The sequence below is a fragment of the Stegodyphus dumicola genome, chromosome 4, assembly GCF_044657685.1.
Source record: "Stegodyphus dumicola isolate Sdum_Otavi_A_Nest chromosome 4, ASM4465768v1".
NCBI lineage: Eukaryota > Metazoa > Arthropoda > Arachnida > Araneae > Eresidae > Stegodyphus > Stegodyphus dumicola.
The window spans coordinates 215,214,435-215,228,368 of NC_140771.1; the positions used below are offsets into that span (position 1 = coordinate 215,214,435).

At 32.6% G+C, this 13,934-nt stretch overlaps 1 protein-coding gene across 1 annotated transcript in view; it reads left to right on the top strand.

Moving 5' to 3' along the window:
* The window catches only part of LOC118196488 (uridine phosphorylase 2), a 44,825-nt gene extending 39,458 nt beyond the window's left edge, over nucleotides 1-5,367 (top strand). The window contains exon 8 of the mRNA XM_085815964.1: nucleotides 1,079-5,367. Within this exon, the coding sequence (XP_085672090.1) occupies nucleotides 1,079-1,218 (140 nt within the window). The 3' untranslated portion in view covers nucleotides 1,219-5,367. The remainder of the gene's footprint in view (nucleotides 1-1,078) is intronic.
* The last annotated feature ends 8,567 nt before the right edge of the window (nucleotides 5,368-13,934 follow it).

A 13,934-nucleotide genomic window follows, 5' to 3' on the forward strand; every position in this document is an offset into this window, starting at 1 on the left:
GTGCAGTGTGGGGGTGGGCATTATTTTGCTGAAATGTAAGCCCAGGGTGGCATGACATGAAGAGCAACACAACGGACTTTAGAACTTCTTCGACGTACCACTGTGCTAGAAGGTTGCGACGGATGAACACCAGAGGGGTCCTACTATGAAATGAAATGGCACCCCAGACCATCACTCCTGGTCGTCGGCCTGTCTGCCGCAAGACAGTCAGGTTCGTATCACGCCGCTGTCCGGGGCGTCTCCAGACTCGCCTTCGCTGCTCATCGGGGCTCAGTTCAAAGCGGGACTCATCACTGAAGACTATTCTACTCCAGTCAGTGACATTCCAGTGCGAATGAGCCCGACACCACTGCAAACGGGCTTGACATTGTACAGAGGTCAAAGGTAGACGGCGCAAGGGGCGCCGTGACCTCAGCCCCCTTTCTGTGAGCCGTCTATGAATGGTCCTTGCAGTCACTGAAGCACTAGCTGCATGTGCAATGGATGATAATGATGCATCTGGGACTGTGAGTGCCGCTCTAACGATTGCTCGGTCTTCACGTTTTGTCGTTTCTCTAGGCCTACCGCTTCCTTCTTGACGCTGTGCGCGGACATTCCTGCCAACATCGTCTAATAGTGGCATCGCTCCTGCTCAAATGTCGAGCTATTCGCCGATAAGACCAACCGGCTTCTTTGAGCCCAACTACACGACTTCTCTCAAATTCTGACATCTGCGCATATCGTTCGCGCACGTGTATGCGAGGCATAATTACTGTCTACCGGAGGTACACGGAATAAAATTCGTGAAGAATTTATGACCTGTATTTATAATTTCTCTAGATTGGGATCTTAAATCACCCATAATTACAACTATTTGAACTTCAGCATTTAAACTACGCTTTTTTTAAGAGTTCATTAATTTCGTTAAAATGGCATTAGTCTTTTAATATTCTGTTGCTACTGTGTTTGCGCTTAGATACTCATGGTAACACCATCCAAGTCTTGTAATAGCTTATTTTATTATTAGCAAACATACGGAGAGTATTTCCTAAAGCTGTATAAATTTTATATTGAAAATTAAATTCATTTTTATTTCCAGGTGCCGTTGTTTGCGTTTCTTTATTGGATCGTCTTAAAGGGGACCAAATAAGCGAAACTAAAGAAACTATGGAAATGTGGCAAGAAAGACCACAGCAGCTAATTGCCAAGTTCATCAAGAAAAGACTTAACATGACATAATGTGTGCAGAAATATGATACCCATATATATTTATTTGATGCATGATTATCATTTAAAGCATCTCGTAAAGGGAGTTCCTGTGAAATTCTCTTGCATATGAAAGTGAGCTCTTTGTCATATGGTGTAACAATGTATTTTATAAAGGTAACGCGAATTATAACATTCCCAACTTTCTTACTTAAAGCCTTTAAAATATTTTTTGTATAAGTGCTTTTTAATATATGCAGAGACCAAATATATTGGCAATAATATTGACGTATATTTAAAGATTATTAATGAAATTTGGTAATCTTAATGAGGAAACAGTATATATTAGTTCAAATTTGTAACCAAAGGTTATACAATTCCAATTTTATCGAACTAAAGGCTACAATGTAATCAGTCTTGTTACAATTGTAACATTTCGTTTAAAATTGTAACCAAAGATTACAATTAGTTCAATTTGTATCTAAAGGCTGGAATTGTTTACAGATAATTGCATTGTTTTGATCAAAACTGCATTGTTTCGATCAGTGTTTTAAGTTTATCACTCACTATCACTTTAAGTTCACTATTAGCTAAAAAGATTGAATTTATTATGAATGTTTAATAACGTTAATATCATTGTAAGAGGAGCAATATTTTTAAGCGCAGATATTTTTATATTGCACCTATATGAATTATGTTAGATCTCGTGATCATCCATCCAAATTCATCAAACTGTTCAGGATAATGGTTAGAATGTATTCTAGCACAGAAGTGTTCATTCAAGTAATCCAAGATGACATTCAACTTAAAGTAATGCATTATTAGTGTCACACTTCTGAATTTTTGAGAGCTAAGAGACTGAATATAATTTCTTGGTGTGTACAATGCCTCAGCTACATATAATGTTTACAAAACCACCATTTATATGAAAATTCGTGTCATCAGAGTATTAAATATTATCTACTGCTGCTAAACTAACTAAACTATTCCCAAAAGATAATATGTATAATAAATGATAACATTTGTATTTGTTTTTACCACTGATTGTTTGAATTAGTTTATTTTTATATGATGGAAATATTTTTTAAGCTTAAATTTTGAAAGCGATTTTTTTAATGCTACCAAAAATGTACTTTTGTTAACCCAACCAAAACCTTTATTATGAATATTTTAGCCCATTTATCAGTTGTCTAATGCAGTGCTCCGCAACCGGTGTGCCGCGGCACACTGGTGTGCCATGAGTAGGATATAGGTGTGCCGCTATCAAATACATGTATTTGACATTTTGCAATTTTTTATCATGTATTTAATACACAGTGACAATTTTTTCCTTAATAATGTCTATTTTAAATGTTTTTATATATTTCACTGTTGTGTGGTTGTGTGTGTGATTGTAAGTGTATCAGCATTTGAATTTTTTCGGCACTTCCTTGATAACTCGGAACTCAAAAATATATAACTTTTTTTAAGCGCAGGTATCACATTGATAATTATTATGATTGCATATAAATAAATATGTTATGGTTTTATAATTGTATATTTTTCAAACTAAAAACAAAAATTTCTTGTAAATTTTGTGTATAAATCAATACATATATACATTAGCTTTTGGTGTGCCACGAAATTCCAGAAAGATTTTTTGTACGTCGCAGGTGAGAAAAGGTTACGGAGCACTGGTCTAATGTTTTCTAAACTGAAACATATAGCATAGCCTAATTAGCATAAAATGTTCAGGCATAATAAAGGTTCGACTTGAGAATTACTTATTGCGAATAAAAGAAAGCATAATCAAAATTTAGCAAGGAAAGTTTATGATTTTGTTTGACATCAGCATTATTAATCCGTACAGAAATGTGTAGGTAAATATTTATGTTTAAAAACACCGTTTAAGAAAAACTTTTCTTTGGTAAGATGTTGAATTGTGATGTGTTATTATTCGTAGGACAAATTTTAAAGACAAATAGTGCATTATTATATACTTAAAAACTGAATAATAAAAATTGAATAATATAAATAGTCATTATTATTACTTTTAAATAAATTTTTATAAGTATAAAAATGTCTTAGAATAATACATTCTTCAATTTTGCATGCAAGATGCGAAGTTAAAATATATGTTCATGACAATAATTTACTGAACTAGTGCCTTCGAATATTAGAAATAACTTCTTTAAATTAAACTTGAATAAAGAATAGGTTGATAAAAATATGTGTAAGGAGAGAGAGTGAGAATAAATAAAAGCATGAAAATGGAATTATGGTTAGTCATCGGAATTAATTCAATCAAATAAAGCAAAGTACAATTAATAACACAAGCCATAAATGTTCACATAATGAGAAAAGTTAGTCAAAGAATGTAAACTACGAAAGCAAAAGATTTATTTATTTTATTTTACAGATGCCAAACATCAACGCCTAAGCCATTAGAGTTCACGGGCTTTCCAGTACTTTTTAAAAATGTCCTCATACCGAGAAAGTGCAATACAACCAAAGCAAAAGATAAAGAATCTCTGCTAATAATTTTAATATCTACCTGTTGCTTTAAAATAGTAAATGAAATATAAAACCAAAAAACAATGCTACGCTCTTTTTTTATTTATCAGGAAAGCAAAGCTCTCATTATATAAAAAAAAAGTCTACATTTTAATGAACCAGCAGCGAATAATGCTTGCAGCAGATTAAAAATAATGTAAATAATTTAAGTGTTTATTTCAAAATGTAAGTAATTTCAGTGATCATACTAACCGGCTTATCACAATCAGGTGGGCAAAATTGAAGTTTCAAAGACAGTGAAGTACAAGCAAATAAGGCGATGAAGTACAAATTATTTTTGAATGCGGGTAGTAAGCTTTATTGGTCGCAGTTTTCATAAAAAGTGAGGTATTAATAACTGCGAGAGAAAAGAATAATTTAATTGATCATACTAATTCTTTCAACATTCGTTAGAACATCCATACGTTTTGCGTGTTTATGAATACGTGGACTTGGAGAAAGATAACGAAATGATATTTGTTCATCATTTCGCTGAATATTATTACCCAATGACTGTATAAATTCAAATTTCGGCAGCACAATTTTTTTTCTTCTTAATTTCTTGTTTCTTAGAAATTTTTCTTTTCATTTTTATTTATGAGCAAAATAGTTCTTAACGAGCCACATAATTAACAAAGAAACGTTTTACGCCAATTAACAAAGTCTCTTATGAGTTGGCGATTATTCCTGAAGATGCGAATAATCAGAAGGTACCGAACACTTTTTTATAATATCGTAAATTTTGACATTTATAAACAAACAATCCCATTCTTCATGGTTATTAGGTACAGATCAAAATTTTTTTCAAACCAAAATGGTAAAAAAATAGCCGAAACATAGAAGAACATGAATGAAATGCAGACAATCCATCGTAATATGAAGATCAAATTCCTTTATAGTAGCAGAGAAAAAATATTTCAAATATTCGAGGGATGTGTTATTACATGGAAATGTTTCTAAACTGCAATCCGTCTTTCTGCTCAACGTTGAAGACAAACGCTTACTGACTACTATGAAATAGCCAAAATTAACAGCCAAACCAGGCTTTTAAAAACTAGATGAATTATTTTTAGTATGAAGCGAAATATTTTAAGCGGATCTTATCTTTCAGATAACCCCCTTTGCCTGAAAAAAATAACCAAACATATATCTATAATCTCGTAAATCAGCATTCTTAAACTATTGATTGTGTTCACTACAATTTAATACCGATTTCATTTGTTCCCAAGATTATTAAAACGAATTACTTTCGATGAGCGTTCCCTATATGAAGAGCTTACTATGAAAGACAGCTCGAAAATTTGTGAGCTTAGCCGGATGTTTCTATGCCTTATATTAATGTTCCTTGTTGTTCTTATGACATTCCGTATGACTTAGTTATAATGAAGTAATATTTCCAATTGGTATTTTTGTGCAAATGTTATTAATATTTCGTATCTAAAATAGCTTATATTGTGAAATGAAAATATAAATATGCATGTTGCCTGAAACAGATTTTATCACTATTCCTTTAAGCTAATAGTATCAACATATTAATGTTAGTGTTATCTATATATGCATGGTTTAGTATCGCTGTTAAAAATGCAGGGTATGAGCTTGCTTCTACTGACTTAAATGTATAAAGTTATGGAATAAATTCTTTTCTTAGTATTGTTTGTTCGCTTTTACTTTATTTAGAGATATTTCTGGTTTCTGGGGAATAATACTGAATAATAATATCATCATTGTGTGCTGTGTTCAAATTTAATTATGTAATAAGTTAATACTGTTAAAATTAATATTATTGTTTAATAATGTTTTACAAAAATCTGATACGGACACCACATGACTTCCTTGTACGGAATATTACATTATGCGCGTTTTTACTGCATTTCATTTAAACTTATTTCATTAGAATTTCATTAGAGGTGGATTTCTCATTCAATTAATTCAGTTCTCACTTCGCGGCAAGCCAAAAATACATAAATCCTCAAAATATCTTCATTAAATTTGAAAGATATAGAGAAGCATAAAACAGCAAATACGGTTAAAACAATTTTAAAAACATTTTTTACAATTAAAATTAGAGTTTCTACGCAAAAACAGGCAAGAAGGCAGATTTTTCGGTGCGCAAAACTGAAACTTTCCTTTTGGTCCCATTCGACAAAAAGACACTGAAAGTGCAGAAAGAATTAAATCATTAAGCTGCTAAGTTTCAAATGTAACAAATATGGCTGGTATAGTAAAAAACATTAGTCTTAGCCGCAGTTAAACAACTTTTTAAATTGTTGAAAATTCTGCAAATATTGCATGCAGATTAACTAAATAAAAACCTTAACCGGAAGATAAGAACAACATAATTCAATCATTTTAAAGCAAAAAATGCACAATTTACCAACACAGAATAAAAAAACTGAGCTCACGGAGCAGAGTAACAGAGTGGATGCATAGATGAGGAATTAGCTTGCAATCTTTGTAACTGAGGGTTTATCGATGAGGATAACAAAACGTGAACTTGACGAATTTCCAGTCTTTATTTCCACGCACATAAAATCATCTCCATAGATGTTTATCTAATCATAATGAAATCCGAGACATTTCTATGATTCAATTATAACGAAATACAATAGATTGCTACAGTGTCTCACAAAAGTAATGGGACATTTGTGCTTTATAAAAGGAAGCTGTAATAAAATAAATTTTAAAAACATGTAAATTTTTTGTGTGTGTTTCATACTTAAATTTAGTAACAATTATTACATAACATACATTTTCTCAAAATATTAATTTAATAAAAATACAATTGTTTAGAACGGAGCAAAAAATGGCTCACATAAGTGATGGGACACCATTAGATACTACTGCGTACTATGCAACATAAATCATCTGAAGTAAGTAATAAAAATATTTTTTCGGGTTTTTATTTTTACTCAAAAGCAATTGGCAGTAATTTATAAAATCGTTTGCAGTATTTCTCTCCAGTTTGTTTTGGAATTTTTGTGTTTTTTTAGCTCTGTGCAGTCATGAATGCTAAACGAAAAGAAGCTTTGCCTGAAATTCGAAAATTAGTTATTAATTTGCATATTGAGCGTGGAAAATCTATTAGAAAAACTGCTCAAACAATTAACCTGAGTCATTCAACAGTTTTCAATATCATTAAACGATATAAAAAGAATCATACTATGATTCAGGATAAAAGAAGACCTGGCCTACCATCAGAGCTATATCCAATGGAATAAAGTGAATTATCGTTCGAAATATTAAAAACAAAATCTAAGAATGAGTGCTCCTAAAGTTGCTGCTGATTTACAAGCATTATATGGAGTAATTGTTAATCCTGAGACTATTAGAAGAGTAATTCGATCAGCCAGATATCACGGTAGAGCAGCCAGGAAAAAATTCTTCGTGAGTGAAAAGAATAGAAAACTCAGACTGGCTTTCGCCAAATCCAACATAAATAAGAATTCTGATTACTGGAATGAAGTTATATTTGCTGATGAGAGTAAATTTAATATATTTGGTTTTGACTGTAGGATCTTGGTGTGGAGAAAACCCAGGGAAGAATCGCAAACAGAACTTGGTGCCAACAGTAAAACATGGTGGAGGAAGAGTTATGGTATGGGGGTGTATGTCGTCCGCTGGAGTTGGTAATCTTGTTTTTATTGACAGTATAATGGATCAGTACAAGTATATTGACATTTTAAATCAAAATTTGAAATCTTCAGCACGAAAACTAAACTTTCATAACGATTTTAAATTCTACCAGGACAATAACCTCAAGCACAGTGCTTTGAACGTTAGACTTTGGCTGCTGTATAACTGTCCTGAAATAGAAGAAACACCACCACAATCTCCAAACTTAAATCCTATAGAGAATATTTGGCAAGAATTGGAATCAAGAATTCGCAAACACACCATTTTTTCAAAACAACAATTAAAATCGGTGCTTCAAGAAGAATGGGGTAAAATCACTCCAAAAATAGCAAAAAAAAAAAAAAAAAAAAAAAAAAATTAGTCGAAGCCATTCCAAGAAGATTAAATCATGTTTTAAAAGTAAAAGGAAATCCAATAAAATATTAAAAACCTTTTAAAAAGTAAAATTTTTGGATAAATATTTGATGGAAAAGTAAGTGTCCCATCGCTTATGCGAGCCATTTTTTGCTCCGTTCTAAACAACTATATTTTTATTTAATTAATATTTTGAGAAAATGTATGTTGTGTAATAATTGTTACTAAATTTAAGTATGAAACACACCCACAAAAAATTTTTACATGTTTTTTTTTAAATTTATTTTACTACAGTTTCCTTTTGTAAAGCACAAGTGTCCCATCACTTTTGTGAGACACTGTATGTGCATTGACTCTTAAAATCAAGACGCAGGCAGTTTACTCGGGGAAGCAAAGCGAGAAGCTATTACCAAGGTAGAAGCTAGCAGAAATGAGGTAATTAGCTGCTAGGGATATTTATACCAAGTTTGATGTACAAGTACAGCTAATCTAAGATTGGTAAGTTAATAGTGTAACAGAACGTAGGAAAATCTCGAATTTGATAGAACAGATGAATTTAGGCGGAGCACCAAATTTACACTGTTAATTTTGAGGTGGCCAATTATTTTTTAAAGAAGCCATCATATTTTTGTTGTATCTTGCATATATATTTAGATACTTTGGTGCTGCCGATTGCAACCAAAAACACAGCTATATGTTACAACAGTCCTATATACAAAATTTCAATGTTCTGAGGCTATTCGTTTTTGAGTCATGCGAGATGCGTACGTACGTATGTACCACAAAAACTGTCTCTTCTGAACCCCTTTTAAATCAGTTTTATGGTTCGTTTGGGGAAAAGGGTCCTTTATTCTGTCCTTACGTACAGTTCTCATGAAAACACATCATTAAATTGCATTCGATTTCGGTCAAAATGGATATTTTCGTTGAAATATGATACCCGGAATTTTTCGAGATTACAATACTTCATTTACTTATTACAAGGAAGTAAAAATATTCATTTATAATCGGAACTGCTATAGATTTGCTTGCGAAACAGACTTTGCGGAAAATTATTTCTTGTATTAAAATGCTATTACAAGTACAACTTTATTTCTTTTTGAAATCGACATGTAATAAGCTAACATAATTTGGTTTCATTGCACTTTAGCAAGAAAACTTGCTATTCTTTTACACATTAACATGAACAGATAAAAGAATTGGGGTATAAATATCACAGCCTTAAGCGGAGAAGATAGAAGAAAAAAAGAAAAACAAAGTGTATTTTTTAAACCGAAAATTATAACCACTGTATTAAAATGTTGACCGAAAGATTCGGGAGAAGAGACATAATTGTAAGTAGTTCCATGATTAATTTATTGAATTTAGAATTAAATAATTCTAACAATATATAATCGTTAATGAATCGGTACAACGATTTTGAAACAAATATTAGGTCACTTGAAAGTTTAAAAGTAGAATCAAACTTATGGAGAGTTATTGTGCACCTTTCTTTTAAATTTCATTCCCAAAGATATGAATTTAGATTTCAATCGAAAGCGGTCACCAAAAAATAATTTAACGTTCAAGAAATGTTAACGAGCATTAAGGATGAATTTTAATCACGTAAAATTTTATCAATGTACACTGCGCCAAAAAAAAAAAAAAAAAAAAAAAAAAAAAAAAAAAAAAAAGGCAGTTCTATATCTCTCGTTCTACAGGACCGATTGACAAAATTTAAATTGCGTCTCGAAAGCGCGACTTAGTATATATATTAAATTTATATATAGCATTGTTCTAAGATAGGTATTTTGACACAAAATCGAACTTTTTCTGAAATAACATACCAATTGTTTTCGATATTTCGATTCCACAACTCAAATTCTGTCTAGATATTAAATTTTAAAATATGGTGCGAAATTTACGGAGAAATTCAAAAATTTATCTTGGCGCAATTTTTTTCAGCTTTCGCCAAGAATAATTCACTTAACGAACTTCTTAATATATGGCAACCAATTTTCCTTTCGCCGGAGAGAGAAAAACGCACCTCATTCCTACCTTTTTTCATTGTGCATGAGCGGAAAAAAAGTCACCTCGTTCCTACTTTCAAATAATTTTAGCAAAGTGTCTAAACTACATTTCATGTTTTATCGCTTTCAACAAATATGCCAGAATTCAGAACGCGGCAATATATAAATTCACGTATATTTTCTGAAATTTGGAATGAAAAACTGTAATTTTTTGCAGGTATGCTTAGAAATACGTCTACTTTAAGACGATGGTAAAAACTGTTATAGATTATAATTCAAAATTGTTTTTGAAAAATTTATAAAAATTATTTAAAAATACAAATTTAAAAAATAAATCATAAAAAATGGATGAATTTTATTTGGATTGAACCTGAATGTTGAAATGTGAGAGGAAGAATTAAATAAGTTTAATAAAAAAAGAAAGATTAATAAACATATACCAAACTCAATTAAAATCGAGAAACTAAAATTTTGAGAGTTAATTTTTTAAAAACTACTCCTGCGATTTTTACAAAACTTGGTAGTTTGGCGTAATTTGAGTCGTAGAATGGAAATATGGAAAAAAAATGAGTATGTTATTCCAGAAAAAGTCCGATTTTGCGTTAACATATTAAAACATCGCTATATATTAATTTAATACATATCCTAAGTCGCGCTTTCGAGAGATGAAAACGCAAGTTGAATGTCGTCAATCAGCGCGGTAGAACGGAGAGATATAGAACTTTCCCTCCCCCCCTTTTTTTTTTCTTTTCCCCGCAGTATAGATTATTCTACGGGGGCCAAAAATAGAAGAAGCCAAATGAATAAAAAAATAATAAAATCCAAATAATCAGAATTTAACAGCAGCAGCGTTTACAACTAATTATTCTTAATCATGATTCTTATCAATGTAATAATATAACTGTGTAGAAGAAAAGAACAAAATTAAAAAAACAAAAGTAATATTTTATTTGTTTACGGTATTCTCGTTTTAGTTCTCAGTGTAGAATGAAAACTAAACCGTGTAAAACATCAGTTTGTTTGCGAAAACGAAAATAATTGATTCCGTTTCTAAATCAAATTATATTTCTGAACTCAGTCTTCAACAGAAAATGTTTTTCATTTAAATGCTGGAAATCAAACACTAAATAAGGTTTTATTACAGCTTGTGTAGCAAAAATAAACTTCCCTTCCAAATCGAAAAATATGCCTGTATTATTAGACATTGCTTCCACTAAGTCTTTAACATAAAGAGGCGGTTGTAACTAAACTGAAGTTACTACTTGTTAGAGCAAAGAAATTGAGAATATTTACTTTCGATTCTAGAAACTTAGTTTGCAAAATTTTATCCGATCACTAGCGTAGAGCTAGTAAATACATTTGAAAAAGCTCGTAAATACTGATAACATAATGAATGTACAGATGGAGGACAAAATAATACGAACACCTGTGAAATAATGGAAAATCTTTGTTAATAGGGGTTGGACCACCGTTTGACTGAAGTACAGATTGAATGCGACGTGGGATAAATGCATAAAGGTCATAGACAGTATTTAAAGGAATATTAAGCCATTCCTCCTGCACAGCGGTCTCTAATTCCCAAAGTCCGGATGGAGGTGGAAATTGGGACAAATATGCCAATAAATGTTCAATAATATTCAAGTCTGGAGATGGATGGGGCCAAGCGAGATGTTCAATTGCATCGTCATGCTGTTCGAAACATTCTTGAATATACCTAGCAGTGGATAGGGGCGTTGTCGTCTTGAAAAAGCGGTCACTCCCCAGCGAATGCAGTCTGGAGAAAAGGAGGGACTATGTAAGCCTAGAATGCTTAGATAGTGATTGGATGTAATCCTCCCATGCAGAATAACAAGTGGCCCAAGACCGCGCCAAGATATCGCACTCCATACCATAATGGCGCTACCCCCATGCTTCACAGTCGGTAAGAGGCAGTCAGGATGAAACACTTCTTTGGGCGTTCTCCAGACATAAACGCGTCCGGTCGTGTGAAATAGGGTGAATGATGATTCATCTGACCATATTACCTATTGCCACTGCTGTGGGGGGCCAGCCGCCTTTGTGATCTCTGCACCATTGGCGTCGCTTGAAAGCATTAGTTGCTGTCACCAAGAGTTTACGAATTGCCATTCTGCCATAAATGTTCGCAGCATGAAGTTCCCTTTTGACAGTTTTTGTTGAAATGGGGTCCTGGAGATGACTGTTGATTTCGGATGTTATCTCGGATAACGATTGCTTGTGCTTTCGGGCTACTATGCGCTTCAAGACCCGTTTTTCCCTATCAGCCAGCTTTGACTTTCGGCCACTGTTGTGCTTTGAAGACGTCGTCTTACCCTCTTTCGTGTCCGCTGTCATAACGGCTGATACCATATTCCTTGCACACCCCACAAGGTTTGTTGTTTCCGTAACCGATGCTCCGCTTAAACGCGCTCCAATTATCATTCCTCTTTGGAACTCTGACAACTTCTCACAGACAGTTCGATCGAAGCATGCAACGCAGGTGACTGCTGTTGAGAAACTGATACCTTCCTCTTCACGCTCACTAGGTGGCAGAAATCCGTTTCAGGTGGCGCGGCTGTACTGCAGGTGTGAAATACGTCATACTTTTTCATAGGTGTTCGCATTATTTTGTCCTCCATCTGTATGTGTCTCTATCCGAGTAACACAATAAAACACCACACACAAAAAAATAAATATGTGGAAAAGATATATTTCTCAAGCTTGGAATCAACGCGACCGTTGATTCCAAGCTTGAGAAATATATCTTCTAATTCTAATTCTTTTGCAGTATGAACACGGGAAATAAAAAGCAAATTTCAAAGGGTCTATTCTGTATTGAAACAATATTTGAAAAGAAAAATCTACGTGATTTATTGTGTAATTTCCAAGCGCTTGAACACCCTTAAATTTCCTTACACCGGAAAAAAATAAGAGCTCGACGCTCTTTTAAGAAACTTGTGTTAAGTTACCAATAAAAAATGACGATACAAATTTGGATTTTTCAAAAATATTTTAATAGGTATAAAAAGCTTTTTTCTTTGCGTTGAACAAAGATTAGAAAGAAAATCTAAACTATCGAGAAAGTTAATAGATAAAGATAAGTTCATAGACACGTAATTTAAAAATTAAATCAAATGGAAGTTTTACTATCTCATGAAAGCAAAGAAGTAATAAATAAAAGAAATTATCTGCCTCAAAAAAAATATTTATATATTTTTCACTTTGTAATGAAGAGGGTAGTATAACAACTGCTGTTAGAGTTATTTTTGATATTTCCGGGTCAACATCATCAAATATGTTACTGAATGACAAATGCATGTTTGGCCCTAAATCGCAAGATGGTACAAGTGCTAGTATTTGATCATGAGTTATAAAGAATAGTATGGAGAAAGTCTCCATATTATTCTTTGTAAAGTATGGAAAAGGGGAAGGATATCGTTTAAAAATCTGTTACTTATGGTACCTCCTCCGCTTCGTGTCTAGCCGTAAAGACTCTTTTACAACTTGCTCACGAAGATGCAAAATTTCCGTTAGCTAAAGTCATCCTGTTACGGGATTTTTACGTAGACAGTTTACTTAGTCGAACTAATTCCATCGCTTCTGGATTACAGTTACAGAAAGAATTCGTTTTACTTCTTGATTCTGGTGGATTCCAGGAAATGGTCGTGAAATGTACCAAAATTATTGGATTATTTACCTAAATGTTACATCCAAACCAAATTCTATTGATAATGATAATTCAGTGAAGACTTTAGGAATGCATTGGTATGCAGCATCTGATTTATTTCGTTTTTAAGATTCACATTACCAAAAAAACGGAAATTATAACTAAACGAAAAATATTTTCAGGAGTTTCAAAACTGTCTGTCTGTGTCTCGTGAAACAAGTTACTATTTTAGCCAAATTTATCTTGCGTTCAGAAGCGTTGGATAGCTAGACTTAATTGGGATAAATAGTTTTCAGATAAATTCAAATCAGAATATCTACAGTATAGAAATGCATTTTTGTAACTTGAAGGGCTGAAAATACCACGTTACGTAATGACTGATAATTTTGCTACCATTCAGCTCCATGGATTTTTCAGACGTATCTAAAAGAACTTACAAAGCTGCGTATATTTATGATGTTAAAATCAAGATCGAAAAACAGATGTTTATCTTTTGACATCAAAGCCACATCTCGCCATTAAAACAAGTGTCACTATCTCACATAGAATTATGTGTA